At 43.8% G+C, this 21197-nt stretch overlaps 1 protein-coding gene across 1 annotated transcript; it reads left to right on the top strand.

The window, feature by feature from the left end:
* The first annotated feature begins 1873 nt into the window (after positions 1-1873).
* KCNK12 (potassium channel, subfamily K, member 12) lies at positions 1874-2806 on the top strand. Its single transcript, XM_009894853.1, has one exon. The coding sequence runs from the start codon at positions 1874-1876 to the stop codon at positions 2804-2806; it is 933 nt and encodes a 310-aa protein (XP_009893155.1).
* The last annotated feature ends 18391 nt before the right edge of the window (positions 2807-21197 follow it).

The raw sequence follows: 21197 nt of genomic DNA, 5'->3' as shown, positions 1-21197 counted from the left end.
ATATTCATCATCGAATGAGAAGGGTCCCATGAGCAGCCAGTCCAAGCCAGGTAACAGCTTCACCCACCAGAGGAGGAGGACCTGAGAGGAGCTTCCTATTCCCCCAGGTTAAGCCTGGGCCCCCAAGGCAGGCTTTGCGAGACCTGCTCAAAGGTGGCCTCTTAGCACGACACAATGGAGAGACCGTGGGTCCAGAAAACAGAATCTAATGATCCCTTTGGTAGTTTTTTATTTTACGGTAGTACTGTGCCAGTTTTTCACTGTCTTTTACAGAAAAGACTCTTTCTACTGTGAAGATACTGATGATGCAGTACAGTCTGAATTGCTGGCACACAGCTGTTTCCAAGCACGCCAAATCTGTTGTGAAAGTAGGACCACCTCTTCCCTCATGCGCCTTCATGTCATTGAAAAGATATTTCCAAGTTTACTTGTCACCAGCATTTGCGAAATTCTGTATCAATGAAGTACGAAGGTAGCAAAAATAAATTACCCAGGAAAATACAGCCATTACAAAAATAAATCAATAGATTTCAAGCAGCAGTCTGAACTCATTATATGTAGGGAATATTTTCCTGTTACTGCTTAAAGGTGCGTCATGATAATAAACTGGATTTAATGATTTCATTATGCTCTACACTAAAAGTAGCTCCTTTTTCTGTGCAAACTTTATTGATGTGGTCTGATGTTGTTATTTACCTCCCTGAGTATGTTACTTGCTCAGCATTTTCATGGAACAATATGGTAGATAAATTTCAGCATGTGGATTTTTCACAAACCATTAATTTAGATTAGATGTGGTTATTTATTCATGGGACATGAGCAGTCACCTCAATCCCATCAGCATGCTTTTTGAGTCAACCACCGACCATTTTTTGCAGGGAAGAATAGCAGAATAAGGGCAATACGTACAGAACTGAATTTCAGAAGAATCTTCCTGAGATAGTATGTGAAATATATGTAATTCTTTTCTATAAAATAACTGGTATCAGCAAATAACATGGAGCAGACTCGCTGTATTTATTTGCATGCAAATTTAAGATCACTTTTGCTGTTACTTAAGCATCTGTAGCTACCAGGCGTTACTGCTTGTATATAAAATTATGTGTATGAGTAATGTCAAAATACAATTCTTGTCAAGAAGAGGTGAATTAATGTTGCTGCTGGATCTTTCCAGAGTTTGTATACTCCAGTTTTTCCATTTAAGTGTGCAGCAGTGTTTTTCCCTGCTGTAATTATCAGTCTGCAAGATCCTAGTGCTCCCAGTCTGCCGGGCGGCTCTGCAGAGGGGGGCATCTTGCCGATGACTTAAAACGGGGCTGTGGCTTTTCCTTCCTTCTGTGATGATATCAGGTGGGATAGTCGCAGTTGGGATTTGGTTAAGACTCTGAAGTGCTGTTATTTTCAAACAATATTTGATCTTTGGGGCCGGTGGGGGAGTTTTTCTGTTATACAACCTGAAACCTTCCATCTTCTCAGTGGGAGTGGTATTATCAGCCCTTGATAACAAGAGCACTACGCTGGGTTACAGCTTGTCAACAGAGAGCTTAAACTTTCCATCAGGCCATGCACGTGAAAGCAGGGAAATAGTCTCTTCACCTCGTTTCATTTCAAGGTGGTTTGGGCTCAGGAATGCTTCCACCTGCATTTACAGAGTGGTGTTTCTCTGTTAATATCATCTTTTCATCTCTGCGAGGATGCTTTGCTCTCTCTTGGGTTCTGGTCATCTCATTGAGCCTTCTGGTGCCTTCTTTATTTTTTGCAAAATCAGTTTTGTGTTGGCCTAATCTGACTTAGAGGTAGCACTCCTCCTTTTGTCCAGGGAGATGGGACCTTTGTTAAGTTACATACATCCTGAGCTTACGTGTGAAAAACCATGTCATTAACTTTACTCATTTATCTCCACACCTTAGGTTTCGGGATGACCACACCAGCAACCGTGGCTGGAAAAGTATTCCTCATCGTTTATGGCCTTTTTGGGTGTGCCGGGACTATCCTTTTCTTCAACCTCTTCTTGGAGCGCATTATCTCTCTCCTGGCGTTTATCATGAAGGCGTGCCATGAGAGACAGCTGCGAAGAAGTGGTCTCCTACCTCCCAACTTCCGAAGGGGGCCAGCTATGTCGGGGGTGGGCAGCCTCGTGGGGTGGAAGCCATCTGTTTACCACGTGATGCTGATTCTGGGAATTTTTGCTATTACCCTTTCCTGCTGCGCCTCCGCAATGTACACGGCAGTGGAAGGATGGAACTACATTGACTCCTTGTACTATTGCTTTGTCACCTTCAGCACCATCGGCTTTGGAGATTTGGTAAGCAGCCAAAATGCTGCGTACCAAAATCAGGGATTATACAGATTTGGAAACTTCATATTTATATTAATGGGGGTATGTTGCATATACTCTCTTTTTAATGTCATCTCAATCGTAATCAAGCAAGTTTTGAACTGGGTGTTGAAAAAATTCGAATGCAGATGTTGCCCAAAGTGCCATAAATCAAGTGCCCGCCTCGGACGTCGCAACGCCATCACCCCAGGAGCCCGCCTACGTCGACATAACATCTCAATGGACGCTGATGGACAGTACGACAGCGACACGGAGGGGAGGAGGCTCTCTGGAGAGATGATCTCCATGAGGGAGCTCACGGCATCGAATAAAGTCTCCCTGGCCATTTTGCAAAAGCAGTTGTCTGAGACGGCCAACGGCTACCCGAGGAACGTTTGTATCAATACAAGACAAAATGGTTTCTCCGCAGGGGTGGGTGCTCTAGCCATCATGAACAACCGCTTGGCAGAAACAAGTGATTCTAGGTAGAGTTTTTGAAATTCCTTTTGTTTCTTTAATAAAAATAAAATTGTGATTAGGGTGGAATTATCACTGTAAGCTACTGGAAGGTTTTAAATTCAGAGACAGTCTTGGTATTCATTGGGCATTCAGCATTTTAGTTTCTGGGGGTTTTCTAAGTCTTCTCTTTTATGCAGTAACATCTTTACCATGGTGTTACAGTTTTCCCCAAAGGGGTTTTTGGAAGAGACTTGGATGTCTTTAATGCAGAATCTGATGCAATTATAGAAGGATGGTGTGCATGGTTAGGATAGTGTCAAAAACAACACGCTCTTCTTCAGAACATAGCCTGAACTCAAGCTCTGGGTTAAAATGCATAAGATGGGCAAGTTCGGCTCCAGATTCAAACGTGGGGTTGATAAGGTTTGGCTAAACCAGTATCTCACAGTTTGCTGAAGTCTGGATCTGGCCGTGAACTTTGTACTCAATGCTCTTCATCAATTCTTCATAGCAGGCCTGTATATAACATACATGTAGGTGACTGCACTTACACCAGCTTTAGGCTGACTGTGCTTCACTTGAACCACTCCAAACTTTGGAGTACTTGTACCACTGCTGACTTCAGTGGTACAGGATCGAATGGGCTGAATTCGCCTGACTACAACTGATGGTTTTTAGCCAGTCTTGTCTGAAATACTACCTGCTACCTAACTCTTAAAAGTCAGGGATGATCAAGAACTGTGTTAAAATGTGCAAAACTATACTTGCCTACTGAATAACTGAAAACAGGCAATTGTCAACTTCAGTACTGACTTCATTTAATGCAAGAGAAGCCAGTATGCACCTCTGGTGTCAAGTGTTTGCATCACCACTGAAATTCTTATTTCATTACTTTTATATGAAAATAAGTAGCTAAAATGAATGTAGGCTCTCTGTTGTCTTAAATTTGCATCTTCTGCAATATTGTTGCAGAGATTCATGCACATTATTTCCTTGCAGTTCTTTGGAGGCCCCAACCCTCTACTTGTTTCCCACAAATCTGATTGTGTAGGTTGTACAGAAGAGCATTGCTTTGGAGCTACCCCAGAAGCTGACTTCGCCCAAAACGTTGGTACTAAGTCATAAAATGGCCTAGGGCTGTTGCTACTGTCTTAAGTCATATTTAACCTGTGCTAGCTCAAACCGCTGAAGAACCAGAAGCATCTTCAAGCAAACCTGGTCTAAGTACCTAGTTTAGCGTGACAAATGAGTGCATAGGAATTGCTGTAAATCTCTTTCAGAAATACGTGCAAAGCTCCGCATCATTTCTCTAAATTCTCTATACTATGCCACTCTTTTAATACTGTGAAGGTAATAAAAAGGCTTCTGCTGATTCCAGCAAGAAATATAACTTAAGTTTGAAGGCTGAGAAGCCACAATGGTCAGCTCTTTAAAACGACTTTGGTAATTATAGGCAAGATCACAAGTACTAGGTTGAGTGCTGAATAAAGTGAAAAAGCTGATAAAAACAAAGTGGGAATATTAGAAATGTTTGAAAATATTTCCATTAATTTTCATATAGATATTTTACTCTTGTTTATTTACTTTACTTTGTTTTGCATGGGTTTGGGCTATCCATCAGTTTGCATTACTTTAAATTTGTAGTAGTGCAAAACATTTTGGAATTTAACCTCAGAAAACTAACTTTTCACTTGAGCTTTTGCACATTTGAGGGTTTGCCAGCTGAAGTATGGCAGCAATTGCATCTTTTGCCTGAAGGAGAAGGAACCAGAGTAGCAGATAAACCGTCACACATGGACCTGTATCAAGCTGTAGACCTAGTCACAGCTTTTATCGAGATGCATTTGGCCAGAAACACTCAATGATGTTTGTGTTCTGTATCTACCTGATACAGACTCATACTTAAGAGTACGTGTTAGGGCAGAGCCTGCATTCAAGAGGCATTCATCTGGCAGGAGCTTCCCTGGTGGCAGAGACATCCCCTAAGGTCCATGTGTCTGTGTGCCTCTCTGTGCACACCATCTCAGATGCTTCGTTTGAGTGGCCCTTTGAAGAAGCAGAGGTCAAAGTGTTTGGTGATCCTAATTTGAAGCCCACTGAAGGATAAATGTCAGCAGAATGTGTAAAGGCAGGTTGTGGTCTGGGAAGGACTCAAAGACCGACTGCAAAGACCCAGTTCAGGAAGGCGACTTCCAGAGCTGCAGGGACCATTTTTGGAAACAGCAGAGGCAGGGAACCAAAAGAATAAAAATGTGTTCTTTTCCCTCAAGATTATCCCTAGGGGTAAATCTCTTTAACTATGGTGATTTATGTGTTTGTTTATTAAGAAAGAGTGGGTATGTGGCACTGCTCTCTTTTTGCAGTGAGACCTCTCTTAGGGTTGTATCTTGGTACATTTGCCATCATGGGGACTATTGCTTATTAGAATGGACCCCACTTCAGTGCTGCATAAATCAAGGCAGACGGGCTCTGTCCCAAAGGTCGTAAGAGTTTTAATAGATAGGATCCCAAGGCACAGCAGAATTACTTAGGTTTATCATTTTACTCATAAAAACATGTTCAAATGCATTAACGTGTTGTGAGCTCAGTTGTGTTTTTGTGATAACAAATTTGCAAATTAAGGGGTTTTATTTTTTCAGTAAGTTGTTTTTAAAGGAACTAAAAGAACTATGATTAGGGACCTGTTTAAATGTTTGTAAATTGTTTTCAAACTACCTATTCCTGCCAGGGAAATACAGTGAAGTAATATGAAATCGTACATACCTCCTCTGCTATTTCTGTACTTTTTCTGAGTCCAGTCAAAGGCAGACACGCAGTCTGTTGCAATATGATTTAAATGTTTCTGAGTCTTTTTGGTACCATTGGTCACAGCAGTGCTGTTGCAGGACCCTTTGCAGTTCCCGTTGACTTCAGAGGGAGTTGCATTGGCTCCCAGAGCTGGGTTGCCCAGGGGATCTGGACAGCTGGTTGCTACTTTATGCACTTAGGTCGAATGTTTCTTTACTCCCAGGATCCTTGATAAACTCCATTCTGCTTCACCTTAGCCTCAGAGGTATTTAAGTATGTGCCCAGTTCTCTGCCAGTGCCCCTGTTTCTTGCAGCACACGTATCCCCGGAAGCTGATGCAATGGAACCACAGGGACCCCCAGCTCCTGTCTAAGCCCCGTAAAAATCCCCATCCCCATCTGGCTCAGCAAGGCCGGTTTATGAGAGGGTTCAGAGCACGATTACTGAGCTGGGGCTCACAAGGAGTGGCCTTACAGTTCCCTTATACTAAGTAGCTGAAGTATTTTTCAATGACACATGAAATCCAAGCTCCAAATCTCTACTCTTCTGCCTGCTAGCGCTACCTGGGCACCCATCACCCCTGTGCATGAGTACCTGAGCCAAGAGGACATAGGAGATTTGATATCAGTCATTCCTAGTCCTTCCTTCCTGCTCTTTCTTTTTTTTTTTTTTTTTTTTGGTGACAACTTCTCTTTAAACTTGCCAGACTTGGGCACCTGACTCCTCTCTTTTATTGTGCATGGTCCAACTCGGTATTCCCCAGGGCAGCCTGCTCCTTTAGTGAATTAAACCGTAAACATGAACCAGTTGCACCAAGTGCGATTCCTCCTGGTATTTCATTTTCACAGACAAAGCAGATACCTGCAATACCCGGACACAGGCTGAAGCACAAGAAATCAGAAGGAAACTGAAGGAACAGAGTGGGACAGTGAAAGCACACTGCACTAGATTGCACTTTCTTTTCAGGTAACTTGGGAGTTGTATTACATTCTTGAAATGGGTTTTTTTCCCCCCAGGTTTTATTTTTGGACAGCTTTGAAAGAATGCAGTTAATTTAGGATTTAAAAGCTCATCTTCCCTGATGCAACCCCTTCTGCACCACCCTGCAAAGCAGCAGCAGTGACTCCTAGCTGGCACAGACCCAGACATCCCAGTTGGCTGCTGAGCAGCTGTACAGGCAGCACAGACGGGAGCTCGGACCCCCTGCCCCAAATTGGTCTTTTGCTGCCTGAGCCTGAGCGGAGCATTCAGGAGCAGCAGAAAGCTACAGGACTTAGGACTTCTCTGTGAGCCAGCCCCCAGCGAGAGCAATGATTGCACAGGCATGAGCTGCTCGGACCTCCAGCGAGAAGGGAGGAGATACCGTGTTCACCTGGCCTGTCTGCTAATACCTTGCAGATGAGAATTAAAATTTAAGTGCAGATTAATAAGGGACAGTGACCAAATTCAAGTGATGTCTTCTCTTTCCCCTGGAGCTTGGGGCAGAATGGTTACAAGGAACAGTTTCCTGTGAAACCTGTAAAGGCAAGTCACTACATTTACTTCTTGGGGTTTGTCTTCCCTCTGTCTTGAACAAAATTTGGAGTCACACTGAGATGTCACCCAGTTCTCTTTGATTTCTTCCCATCTGCAAATACACTTCTCAATTTTTGCAAAAATATCAGATTGCTTTTATTTCCTTGCAACTTGAAGGATGTCCTTCAGACGATATAGATATTCAGAGAAGTCATCTCATTGACCTCAGTTGCAGATGGAAGTTTCTGAAGGACAAGGCTGTAGTTTGCCTGTCTCCCTGCAGAAGAAGGATTGCACAAGTAACTCCCGTTACTGCTAGCAAGATGTACAAAGGTACTTTAGGCAGCAGTTGGGGCTTTTCAGCAGTAGGCACAACTGAAAATTGAATGGAAGCCTGTTATAAAGGATATTTGTGCCTCTTTGATGTGTACTTGCTATCTGATAACCCAATTTCCAGCTCTAATTGCAGCAAAAATATCCGGTGGAAGACAAGAGTGGTATAAGAATCACATTAAAGCTCTCAGTGACCACCCCACGCCATGCTTGGGTTACTCAGAGGTGCACTGCGATGCTGCCTGTCGGTGTAGCGCTGGTGTCCCAGCACGGCTTCAGCCCTGGCCCTTGATCTCTTCTCCTCCCCAGCTTTCTGTGGGTGAAAATTTGGGTATACTATGACCATTTACTTATATTGCAGTCATGCCTTGACTTGCTACTGAAAGGAGGACTTGGGCAGCAGTGGAGGCCGTATAGCCAGGTGTGCGGGCTCGGTATAAACCTGTGTGGGATGAATTTATAATTATATGGAAATTAGCTGCAGCAATGAGACCATTCTCACTTTTTTGTGTTTTTCTAACCCTTAACTTGAAAAATATTCAGTGACTAATTATTACAATGAATGTTCAGAGCTAATCTAAACAAAATTGTACTTTGCTGACTGCTATCACATCTATGGATATGGCTTTTGCTCTAATTGGATTACTAATGTGCCTTTCCAAACCAACACACATTTTCAATGTTATATTTAAATAATACAATAAATGTTATGTTACGTAATAATCTCAATTAGGGTATATTAATACTTGACTCACACAAAACAACTAATGAAGTGTGCATTGCACATTGTACAACCAGTATGCAATTTCTTTTTTGTGCTTATTTGAGCTCATAGTCTGCTTTTGTGAATACTCATGCAAGGGAAACAGAAGCATTATCATAGAATCATAGAATAGTTTGGGTTGGAAGGGACCTTTAAAGGTCATCTAATTACATTGTCTGTGGAAAATGCAGGAAGGAGTGGCCAATTCCACTGATATTTGACCCGTAGGATATACATATTAACATACGCAGAGTAAGCGGTTCATTACCTGTTATAAATATGTTGTGTAGCAGTGGCACCCAGTTCAGTTTACATGGCCACAGTCTGAGTGCAGCTACCAATAAAGACGCATGCCTTTTTTCTTACTCTTTTTGTTTATTAAATGGATAGCGTCCACCCTTTAATTAGAATATACCTTTAAACCAGGAAAAAAAGAATGATGCAATTGCCCTAAATATTGCATAGACAAAAAGATGTATAGGATCAACTCCAAACTTTCAACTTTTTGGAACTGAAATGGTGTATTTTTGCTTTGAAGTGGGGCTGCAAACCTGCAGCCTTCGTATCTATTGTGTTTAGTCCTTCCCTGGGAAAGGAAAGAGACAGTAAACAGGGATACAGTTTATAGCAGAGCACCCAGTAGTATGGCAATTTAGCATGAGAAAAAATATATAAGCTTTTCTCAAGGTACAGCAAGTATACTGTTATCAAGGAATTAAAAGTGTGGGGAAGGGGAGAGGGTCAGAAATATTTTCCAACAAATCCAGCAGAATACCAAAGACTCGTTTTGCCCTCCGCACGCACACACGTGATGCCTCATCACAAAACGGTGGGACTCTGCCTCAGCCCCAAGCAGCTCTCGTTGCACCACAGGCTCAGCTACTTCATTTGGAACACGGAGAGAAGTGTCTTGTGAGACACAGAGGAGAGAAAGACCGCATGCTTACACCCACCATCTGCACTTCATTCAGGAGGCGAGCACTGTCACGGGCTGATTTTGGGAAGACAATCAGCCAGCCTACGACTGGAAAAGCAGCCACGCTGATCCCTTACAGTGATGAACAATCTTTTGGGTATATCACAAGTGCAGATTTCCATGCCTCCAGTCCCCCCAGTCCCAGGCCCATGTCCTGCCCAGGTGTGTGCCAGCCAGCTCCCAAGCCTGGACTCGGCACGAGGAAGCATTGGGCACAAGGATATAGGTGGATTTGAATGAGTAGCATCACCATCCCAAGGATTTTCAGGATTAGACCCCCCCAGGAGGTGATGCTTTATCAGATGGTCTAAGAAACACAAAGATGTTCCCATAATCCCTTTGTACTTCGCAGAGCGTAAGATTACTTTTTAAAGCCGGTGAGTCAATACAAAATTAATGCTTTTATAATAATATACAATAAACAACGTGGAAAAAATTACTGATATTTCTGACAAAGTGCAATTCAAACACCAAGTATTTTCTCGAGGCTATCATTTCCTAATTTTTGTATAAGTGAATCAGTTTTATTCCCTGCAAGTAAAATTAAGTCCAGAAAGTTTTTACTTACAGTAACATCCATGGGCTGTACAGGCAGGGCAAGAATTCTGTTCCAATTTTATTGTGAAAACCTCAGTATCCAAAAGCACAACATCTGAAAAATGGTTCTGGGGTTTTTCTTGTATATGTGTGTGTGTGGAGACATAGTTTATTTAGAAAAATAAAAATCGCCATCCCTTCACATATATGGACACACACATTTTTAGCTCACTAGAGTACTATCTTGTTGTATACTCTCTGCAAAAATATTAGTTTTAAACTTCAACCCAGCTTAAAAGACTTCAATGGTAATATATCTGCTCAGAGGTATTCCTGTTGAATTTTTATTTCTTTTGAAAGGGGCACAGAGTGGCAGATATCTTTAATGGAGTTGGCATTATTATATTCTATTACAAACATCAAGAATTTTACTTCTGCAGTTAATTCCACTGGCTTTGGTATTTGCTTACTTCTGTATTTTATTAAGTGTGAATTACAAAAGGAATGACCAGTTCTGTGCTGGTTTCTGGTTGGTATCACTTTCCCATTTGCATTGATTGCAAACAGCTGAAATATTAACACCAGCAAATTAACCAGCAAATGTTCCCAGACACACCAAAATTAGACACTTTTCTGAACATGTTTGTTTAAAAGATTGTTTTGCAAAATCTAAATTATTAGTATAAATTACTTGTCATGGTTGGAATTAGCAGACTGAATATTTTTCCTACCAACAGAAATCGTTGACATGAATGCAAGGAAAGATGCTAAAGATACAGTTTTATGTAACAAGTCCTTCCTATTTTATTTGTCTGTTTTACCTAATTTGTTTAAACTATTTAAAAGAAACTCAGAAGGATGTAAATCCCATTTGGATAACACCCTCCCCTGTACATTCACTCCTATGAATAGAGCTTCTAGAGGGATTAAAACTGAGACTACAAGATTGCTGGAAACACAATTATATGTACGAAGCTTCAAAACTTTAATATTTTTACCTGTTTGGCAGTTGCAAACTAAGGGCATGATAATGTCATTCTAATTCAATCAAAGAAACATAAATAATAGAGCCCCACTCACTACTGACTGCTTTTATCAAGAAGACCACCGGTACGCAGCTGCAGCGTGCAGGATAATTTACTGACTCTTTGGGCACAGAGGTGTTATTTTGCAGGTTGTTTCAGCAGCTGGGAGTTTACACTGGGGTGGTTGAAGCAGCCTGGCCAAAAAAAGGCTGACATTATATTGAGCCACTCTTGAGATGCACAGCAAAGTGCTGTAGCTGACACTAGACTGTTTCTGGCCACCTTTGAACCCCAGGTTGTTCCCAAAACTGGAGCATTTGGGACCCAGGTGCAGTTATCGACTCATTTTACGTTCAGCCTCTGCACCGGCAAAGCAGTGATGCTGTGATTCTGCTTTCCCTGTAAAATGGATAGAGAGGTTTGTTTAGGCTTTCTGTATGATGACAGAATATATAAGTATTACAAGATAAATCAATTACCAAGTCTGGTTATATTTGCTAAGAGATCTTCATCAGTAAAAAAGGGGAAAGTTGTCTTACCGTCCTATGAGTACAGTGAAGCAACAAAAGAAGGGATGCTCTGAACAGAAAATAAGGTGCTAATATGTACAACTGGGCCCCAAAGCTCAGGCATGCGACACAAAATTACCGTAGGGTTCCTTTCTAATGCTCAATGCACCTGCAGCTCGAGGGAAAGCCTCGGTTTCCGACAGCACTGGGGTAGTCAAGGCTTATATTTTCTTCATCTGTATGAAAGCAAAATGTATTTGAGGACATGCCTTGGTCTGAACAGCGGTCAGGCATGTAGTTGCCTCCATCCCCAAATCTAAGCACGCACATGGTCCAGAGATCGTGAATACTGGTCCAGTGCCCGGCAGAAAATGGACCTGCCTCGGGGTGTCTGTGGTTTTTGGAGAGGAGCTGAATGTCACGGCAACCTCCAGCTGCCTCCTGCGGCCAAGCCTCCCCCGGCGTGGGATCCATCCCATCCCCAGCCCCTGGTGCGCCGCCAGCAAATGTACTGCCAGGAAAGCGGTGCAGATCATCAGCAGTGCGGTCATATCCCTGCCTTCTTAATGGGCTGAAAACGTCAGAAAGTATAGAGAGCATTTTCTATTTTAATGATCAAAAGGGTGTTGCCCATTATTCACAGCCTACACACAAGATGTCATGATTTTCAATTTTCCTGTGCCGATCATTCAATCCGTTTGACAGCTGACCTTCAAGTGGTCACAGTTTTTCAAAACAAAAAGCAAAAAAAAAGAGGAAAAAAAACCCCAGCCAATATCAGCGTATCAGAAAAGCAAAATAATCCTAAATGAGACAGCAATGAGCTCACATGCAAAAGCTGTGAGCAGAGCTGCTTCTGCCTGTAGCAGCCAGCTGCTTCCCTGGCAGTGGGAGAAGTTTGGGTTCAGGAGAGCATCAGTGGGATGTTTGGAGTGCAGGACATTGCCCTGCCAACAGCTGCAGCACCAAAAATGGCACTTTTAGAACAAGTTTCTGCAGCTGTTTCTACACTGTTCGGGAAATTTCTCATCGCCGGTACTGAAATCAGAGGATGGCAGCAAGTCCTGGGTGCAGTGAGGGGACTGCCGGGGGAGGGTGGCATCAGGCTGTCCTGCCCAGCCTGGCCTGTCTGCAGGTGCTGCTGTGTTTTTCCCATGGGATAAAGGGAACAAAGTTGCTCCTTCAGCACCTCCTCATCACTCAGTGTTCTGCCAAAGAGTTGAACGATGCAGAAATTACCTAAATAAGCCACAAGAGTCAGTAGGTTCTAGGAAGCAAATGCTGCTCTTGCCTGAACCTCGAGTAACTTAGTTGAATTGCAGGTAGTAAATAGCCTAATTAAACTGATGTAATGACTATTAAATGTCTGCTAGAAGTCAAAAGGAGCTGCATGTATTTTTCCAGCACAATTTCAGTTGTGTTTACCGAGTCAAGAGGTGAAATGAAGAAGCGTAAGTTCCTGTAAATTGTTGATTAGAAAACATAGATTTTTATTCTCTTTCAGATGATGCTTCCTAGCAAAACATTAAACTGGAATAAATTTCAAGATTGAAATCTATTTAAACAAGTGACATTTTTGAAAATGCTTTAATTCTGGGTTGACAGGAACTTTGCCTCCAACACATACCATAATTGTGAATGCATTTAACGAATCGGTCCCATTTTTGATGTCAGCTCAGGATTTTTCCACTATAAGATCTTTGAATGAAGAGGACTAAAAGCCATATATAAAGCCAATTAAACACAGATCACATTTCTACTGGTACGTCATATACAGTTTGCAAACAAAAATGGAAATTTTGGGCTTGGCACCCCTTCATTCACAGAAGCATGGTTATGGACCTCGGGGGCGGAGACGGCTGATGCGCAGCCGCATTGCCAAGTGGTGCAGAGGCGTTGGCGGAGGATGTGTAGAGCTGGTAGTCAATGAGACCGTGGAAGAACCCGCTGATGGTGTTCGGGGAACATTCCTGTGTGTTTTTAATGCTGTGATACACGACCGAGTCTGACTTCTGTACATCTGGGAGGTCAAATTCCAGGTGACATTTGGATTGTTGCAATTAAGCTGTTACAAAGACTTTTGAAATAAACAGGAGAAAAATGTTGCCTGGGATGTGTATGCAAGTACTCTTCTTTTCTGAGCATGGGGAGCAGGAGGTGAGGCAGAAGCACCTCCCAGCCAAGAGATCCTCTCTGAAACGTGTGGCTTGGGGACCACAGAGCCGTAAGGCGAGATCCCACAGCCCCCCCGGTGCTGACTAAGCCATGTATGGTCGGGCAGAGCCGGGGAGGATGGTAACTGGTGTGACACGCTTCTAATGCACATAATGGTTATCTATTAAAGAGTGCAGCTGACCCATCCTTTGCTTAACAGTAAAATAGAGAGCAGATGGAAACTGTTTGCTCTGTAAACAGTTATAAAGAACTCTCTCTATATCCCCTCTTCCCAACTTTCATTCAAATCAATAGAATCCATCTGTCCAAGGTATTAAGATAGATCCTGGAAATTTCAGTATTGACTAGAAAGGCGCTTAAAAAATCAATCGCACTGCAAACAGAAATGTCACTGTGCTGAATATGGAGGCTTGCTAATCTTGCTAGGTAACACGGACCCAAAGTGCAAACCTTTCTGGTTTATAGAGCCAGCCAAAACCCATATTGCTGTCCCCGTCTCCTTAGCTAATTAAAACAAGCCCCAGCGAGAAATAGTGCTGGGCACATGCTCTCTGGATGACACCCGCTGCTGCAGTATCCCAGCCAGACACGCAACCTGCGAGCACTGCTTTGACAGCCTCTGCTTGCCGAAACGCACACAAATTATTTTTCCATCAGAAAGGGTAAGGGCTGATGAGTTGCAACCACCAAAAGTTATGCTGGGCTGGATAGTGAAGGGGAGAGGGAAGCTGTTGGCTGTTTACCACTGACTCCACTGATGCTAGGTGTCCTCAAAGATGCTGACATTGGGAGTATCAATTCCCCTGGGATTTATTCGGCATCTCTCATGCTTCAAAGAAGTTAGGATTTTCAGAAAATTTTGATTTCTTCAGAATTCCTCCATTACAGAATATGGGGGGAAACACCTACTAATTTGATAGATATTCATATTTACAGAAAATACCCTTTTAAAAAAAAAAATCACAATTACACTGTCTACACCCATCCATTTTGATGTTACTGTTCTGGTATCTTCCTGGTTTGAAGGACTCACCAGCTACCTTGGCTCATTTCCTAATGGGGAAAAATAGTCCTGAGCTCTGCTCTCCAAGAAGGCAGCAAAGCAAATGAGGATAAGAGAAAACTCACCTGGACAGGCAGCACCAGCAGCTCCCACAACTGCTCCTGAGACCTCTCAAGTGGCTTTTCCTGGCACAGGCAAAAGGCCACTGTGAAAGCATCCATCCTTGGCGCGTATCAAGGGGTAGAAGACAATCAGCTTGCTGGGATCCAGCTTCCCTTGTTTCTGCTGCTCCAGGAAAGCTCATCCATGCTGCCCTTTGGTGAGCTGGGGCTAGCTCAGACTCTGGGTGACCCCCGTAGGAGCAGACATGGGGCTGCTGGTACCCAGCCAGGGCATGCATCCGCCTCCAGCCCCACAAAACCCTTTCCAGAGGCAGGAGTGTAAAACCAGCCCTTAATCCATCTTATTGCAGCAGGATCCAACTCTCACATAAGGGCTGTGTTTGTGTTTGTATTTACATTTCCATTGCATTACACTACAAAGTAATTGCATTACACTACAAAAATTTGCATTACACTACAAAAATTTACATTACAGGGATGATGGGATCCCAGTTCCCAAATGTGTTGCTGGGATCTTACTGTATATGCCATACCGGTACTGGCTTGGCCTTCAGGGTGTCCGCTGGCATGTCACCACGGTGCCACACTGTCTTCCCTCCTTTCCATTATCCCCCGCAATGGGCACACGTGTGTTTTTGACGCCCTCGTCCTGCTCCCAGCCCACTGAGACACCCCAGGAGATGTGGCCTTAATTTTGAGAGAAGCAAGCATGCTGGGTAAAACCCTGCACAAGGGTTGATATGTCCATGACAAGGCAATTACAGATGATTCATTAGACCTTGTGCAGTGTGATTTGGGGTTTAATGACGTATTACGTTTTTCAGTGGTTCCAGCCACCAAACTGTAAACCTCATTAGATTGAGATGACTGCTGTTGCATGTTCCTGGGTCTGAGTTTCCTTCTCCTTCCACCTCCAGTGGACGTCTGATCCCACACCAAGAAACATGCCATCACCTCCTTCACAAGTCTATATCCTATCCAGAAAGTGCATTTTGTGCAACTATTACATTTATATAGGAAGATTAGATAAAGGTTAAAATCCAGCTCACCCTACTCATGTAACCAGTTATTTTGGTAGAAATGGGGCTATTTGAATGAGTGAGACAAAAAAGGTTTCACCTGAAATACCCTTGAAATGTGCTGTAGAAGTCATCAAAGCCCTCACCATGCTCCCTCTTTGTCCCTCTGCTTTTATGCGGTTTAATTGGTCTCTTACCCCATTTATTCCTCTGCCTGCTTCCAGGTCTCCTGTTTCCTTCCCACTGCTTGTTCTCCCAAACTAATTCAAAAGCAGTGTGTGAACTTGTGACCTGCTGAAATCAGTGACAAAACCTCCACGGCTGAGCTGATCACTGCACCGGCTCTAAAAATAAATCACGCCCTCGCGTTTGCACTACACTTCCCTCTTCCCCTCCACTCCCCAAGCGATTCCTTCAAAGGACAAAATATCATCACTGGGGGTAATTAAAAACTGTTCATATCCTGTTAGTATTACAGGTTTAAAAATCTGAGTGCCAAGGAAACCAGGAGCTTACAGTTTTCATAGGAAACGAACTCCCACAAGAAACATATAACTTAATTTTGCTGTCAGATGTTCCCACAGACTCCTCTTGAAAGTCAGCCGAAGCTGTACATATGTGCCTGAAATCAGTTAAAAAAAAAAAAAAAAAAGTTGCATTTATATTTAGATCGTCACCCTCCAGTCATTCAAAACGGTTCATGTGGGAAGTTTTGAACGCTGTGATGAAACCCTTTATTTTGAAACTTATTGACATTTGAGTGTCTATAATCACAGCTATACTGCTGCATTGGCTTGGAGGCTGCTGGTCCTTCTGCAACCCGTAAGATCTCACGCAGACATAATGTCCCTTGTGCTTAGATCCCTTTCCAGGAGAGGCATCGGTGAACATGTGACAGAGACCCGATAACAAAGATGTTAAGTGACATCAAAATTGAGAAGAGTTGGCCACAAGTCTCACCTCCCCAGAGTTACAGACTGCTTTCCTTCATACCGTTATTCTGTTTTAATGGTAAACTAAGCGAGCAGAACCTGAAGCAACACATTTGCACGCCCCAGGAGAGATATGCTTGCAGGGAAATCTTATTTCCTATGCAATCTTCCGCATGAAAACTTCTGATTGCCTCTAGTACAACACATCATGTTGACACCAAGAACGATGGCTTCCTGAGTGATTCAGCCCTGGAGCAATGGCAAATGATTTGGGATACCTTCTCTTTGGGCATGTTTGCAGAAACAGGAGGGGCAGCCCCCCTCTCTCACCCTGACAGCAGCAGGTACTGCAGGTGGATGCACAGTGTGCAAAGTTTTATGTCCATATGTCCATCACCACCTAAATTGCAATCAGTTGGCAACATACCACATGTAGGGCTCACTTGGCCAAGGAAATTATTCTGACCTCTTTATGCTACCAGTAAGCTGGGGAAAGGAATAACAAAATAGCCAGTGGAGTGGTTCTAATGCATCTGTAACTGGTGTGCTTGGGTTTGCTTTGATGAGTAGGCATCTAATTGCATCTTTTTGCTTTCAGTATGGTTTGATCTCCTATCACATATTACAACAAGGGCAGGCAGGAGCGCTAGAGGCACTTGGATACTGACAGACCAGTAAAAGTGTGCCAGTCCATCCAGCACGAGTTCTGTGCTGTTCCTTGGATCTTCTGTCTGCTACCGGAGATAAACCCTCTGTTCTCACTGACCCACAACTGGTGGCCACCCCTGCCCCTTCCTAGAAAAACTGGATGGAACAAGAGACTCCAAGTCTGCTCTTTCAGTGGGAAATACATGGGAATTTGATAGTAAGTGTCTTTCAAATGAGGGATTTCCGCTAACCTGTGGTGTACAGGCCTAACATGCTACAGCAGCTTAATGACACGACAAAATAATTGATGAAATTAACAGAGGGACCAAACCTAGGAGGGCTCCTCTGGGGTAACATGAAGGGGGGTCAGTTTGCTCTATCCATGTGCCTTGGGGTCTCCCCAGCTCACTCCCACCCTGGTCAGCCAGGGTCTGAAGGCTTCTCCTGCACCCCTGGCCAGAGATGTGTCTGTGCCAGGAGCTGCAACAGTCTAGGTCTCGGTACAGCTACTGGATTTGCAATACAAAATCAAACCAATCCATCTGGATTATACAGGGAGAGAAACACACACGCCCGAAATCTCTGCAAATCAGGTAAAACCCATCAGCAATTACAAAGGAACAAGCCAATATTGGACAAGATTGTTCATACCCATATAATTATGCTGAATCGTTGCTCTTGGCTCTTCATGACTGCAAGTAAAATCTTCATTCCTACCAATATTTATTTTTATCTTTCATCTTCCAAAATGTAGGTATAATTAAGCAACCTCTCATGAGCATCAGCTGTGCTATTACAGAAGGAATGAAATATTCTTATATAGATCTAATAGATGATGGTAAATGTTAGCACATCCTTGAGATCTGTGGGATCATTTAAGCAGAAATTACCTTATATTAAAAATGGCTTATAGGCAGTTACAGGCTGTATCCACAGCCCTTTAGAGAAAAAAAAATGAACCATCAAGAATAATTTTTTAGTGACTGTTTCCATCTGAAGTGCAATCACCTTTTTTCTAACTCCTCAGAGCACTATCAATAACAAGGAGCCCGTGGATGAATTAGATACTCCTTCTTTGCTCCCTTCTGTTACTGGTACTTCCACTGCCCATGATTTCCAAGCATCTCGTGACCAGCTGTAAGCTTATCCTCAAGCCTCTGAACAAGAAGCTTTTGACATCCTCATTTCGTATATGTTACTTGATGATCTTGTCTGTAAGCTTATCCTCAAGCCTCTGAACGAGAAGCTTTTGACATCCTCATTTTGTATACGTTACTTGATGATCTTATGGATCTTTTCCAACTTAAATGATTCTCTGATTCTATATGCAGAAACTCAGACACCACAACTTAAATGATTCTATGATTCTATGTGCAGAAACTCAGACACCGGAGAGTCAAGGACTTGTCCCTCATAACACGGGAGACCTGCACAGGATTTAACAGCAGATCCTCGAGCCCCAGGCCAATGTCATAAGCAGCACATTTTTCTATGTGGTTTCTTCTGAAGACAATGAGGATGAGAGTCCCAACCCTATAGATCTTGAGCACCTTGGCTCCAACAGAAATGGATAGTATTTGTCATTTTCCAAATTTTTCACCAAACTGGCTCTCCTGTGCACGCAAAGCTGGTAAAAGCAGACATCAGGCCACAGCACTGAAAAAATCAGAGTATTATTAAAGGCAAATGAAAGAGCTGAAAGCAGATGTTGCCTTGTATAAAGCTGACGGGAACAAAACCTCCCATCTCGCAGGTATCAGAATTAGGAAGCAGGAGTCAGAAAGCAACTCAGCTCAGTGGGATTTTAACAAAACATCCATTTATCAAAGTAGTCTAAAAAAAGCATAGCTCTAGGTTTTGAAACTGCCGATGAAAAGACAGCTGCATCTCTCAGCAATTCTAAAAGCTGTCCTAAGAATTACTTTATTTTTGCTTTGTACCTAAACATTGAAAAGTTCATGCGCTAACTTTTTCAAAGTTTTTTTATGGTATTACCTACCAACCTGAATGCATTTTGAACTACACTGCTTTGCTGTAAAAATATTACTTCAAAACTGTACGTGAAAACAACTGGGAGGGATCGTTCACTCTTTTTTGGCTGATCTCACCTACAAAAGAGCAGAGATGACAGAGAAACCTGGGGCCACAGACAGACACTGCTGGCAGTCCCCAGAAATAACATAACCACTTTTCTGCTAGACCACGTCGGTTTATTTTCTAAAGCAAGTGGAAAAATCACCAGCGCAAAATTCTGCCTCAAGTCACAGGTGCTTTTGCTTGCTTTTCCACAGAGATGCTGAGGACTGCTGCAGCCAGCAAATACTGTCAGAGAGGGCTCATGCACACTCCGTGCACTTCCACAGCAGAAAATAGAGCTTCACAGGGGCAGAGGGAACAGCTAACGCAGCTGTGGGATAACACACGCTCACTGCGCATCGCAACGCACGGGGGTGGGATGCCCAGAGCACCCCTGGCCAGCATACGCACACCAGCGCAGCTCTTGATATTTAGACCCCCTTAAGGCAAATGTGGGGAGACCCAGGTGCCTCTGAGGGGAATTTGGGCTGGATTTGGGGGGGTTTTCCGGGATCCCTCTCAGCAGTCCCTTATCCCAGAGCTGCTCCCGCACAGACCCATCAGAGCGGGACAGGAGCGCCACAAGGGTCCAGCACTTCAGCTGGGGTGTTTTAGCCATCTCTCCCCTTCCTGCCTCTCGCTTTGATCAGACCTGCAAGCCACCCAACCCTCAGCAGGGTTGGTGTCACCACCATACCCAGGACGCTGGCTCCTGAGCACCTGCAGCGCCCTGAGCATGGCTTTCGGGGCTGAGAAACCCCAGCGCTTTGCAGACCAGCCACCGTGCCACCCAGCTCCATCGCCAGCCCTGGGGCAGCATCCAGAGCACTGCCGGCATCCATCCCATTTGCAAGCAGAAGATGGTTTGGCACTAGGGCCCAAAGAAGTGCTCCTGGATGCCCTTCAAACAAATAAATACATGACACCTCCAGCAGAGGAGACTCTGGAGCCATTTTTTTAAGAACATAATTTGATTAAAGTGTTTTAAAGAAATTGTCTGTGCCCGACAAGAGGGGAGGAGGGCTAGTGCATTGGCAGGACCCTGGTGTTAAGGGTGACACTGCTGCTCACAGCAGCTCTTTGCCCATCAGTCCTTTGGCTCAGCAACAGGCACTGTCCCCACATCTCCCACTGTTCACGAAAATCTAGTTCTATGACATGGAGGGTCTCCACAACCTGCCAGGAAGGAAACAGCCTCCACAAAGCAAATCATTCCAAGCCACTGCTGGTACCCACAGATGCCCAGGGCTGAGGGGAAGGTTTCCCAGTGCCAAAGCTGATTTTGATACGCCTGAGGCAGCACCAGTAGCACCCCATGTAGTCAGGAGAGGATGCATCCACTGCATCATTCAGCATTGTCAATAACCTTTTCTCTAAAATCTTTTAAAACTCCAGAAACTGCAGCTGGGTGTTACAAGCATTAACCCTATACCCTCTGGTATCTTTCCAGTACCCCATTAATGTTTAATACTCCACGCCTGCAGCTCCGGGAGTCTGGGAGCTACCAGTCAGCATCATCCTTCGGAGAGCTTGTCCCCGCCTGCTTCAGTGGTTTCTCCTGTGGGCAGCAAATTTGTTGTGAATGTTACTAAAGTGCCTGCAAGGCGGATGCTGCAAACGCGAGGAGAGACTCTGACTACATAATATTGCATCTTTTGAGTGGTGCGACGTTTAATTCAAACCACAAAGGTTTTCTCCACTGCAGTTAAACAGCAAGGTCTGCGGAGCTGCCCCAGGGAGAGAGAAGTGATGGGTCCCCACGTGAATTTTCTTCCCCTGCTGCTCAACAAATTCAGTCATTCAAATCCTAATATATTATTGATGAGCACTTCTACCTGGAGAGTGCATAGAGTTGCAAGCTACTAAAAATACCGGTTAGAATAAGTGCTGCTCTCCCCAGAGAGGGGCTGAGTGAGGGGGCAAAGGTGACACAAAAGGGTTTTATTTAAGGTGCTGTCACCTACAGCAGGGACCGATCCACCTTCAGGGGCCTTCAGCAGG

Source organism: Charadrius vociferus, unplaced genomic scaffold (assembly GCF_000708025.1).
Source record: "Charadrius vociferus isolate BGI_N301 unplaced genomic scaffold, ASM70802v2 scaffold411, whole genome shotgun sequence".
Lineage (NCBI taxonomy): Eukaryota > Metazoa > Chordata > Aves > Charadriiformes > Charadriidae > Charadrius > Charadrius vociferus.
Note: the sequence above shows the minus strand (reverse complement) of the source record. Positions and strands in the feature narration are given on the sequence as shown.

What these genes read in the sequence shown, in the direction of transcription:
- KCNK12 (XM_009894853.1), top strand. Translation starts at nt 1,874, where the DNA reads ATGTCATTAACTTTACTCATTTATCTCCACACCTTAGGTTTCGGGATG.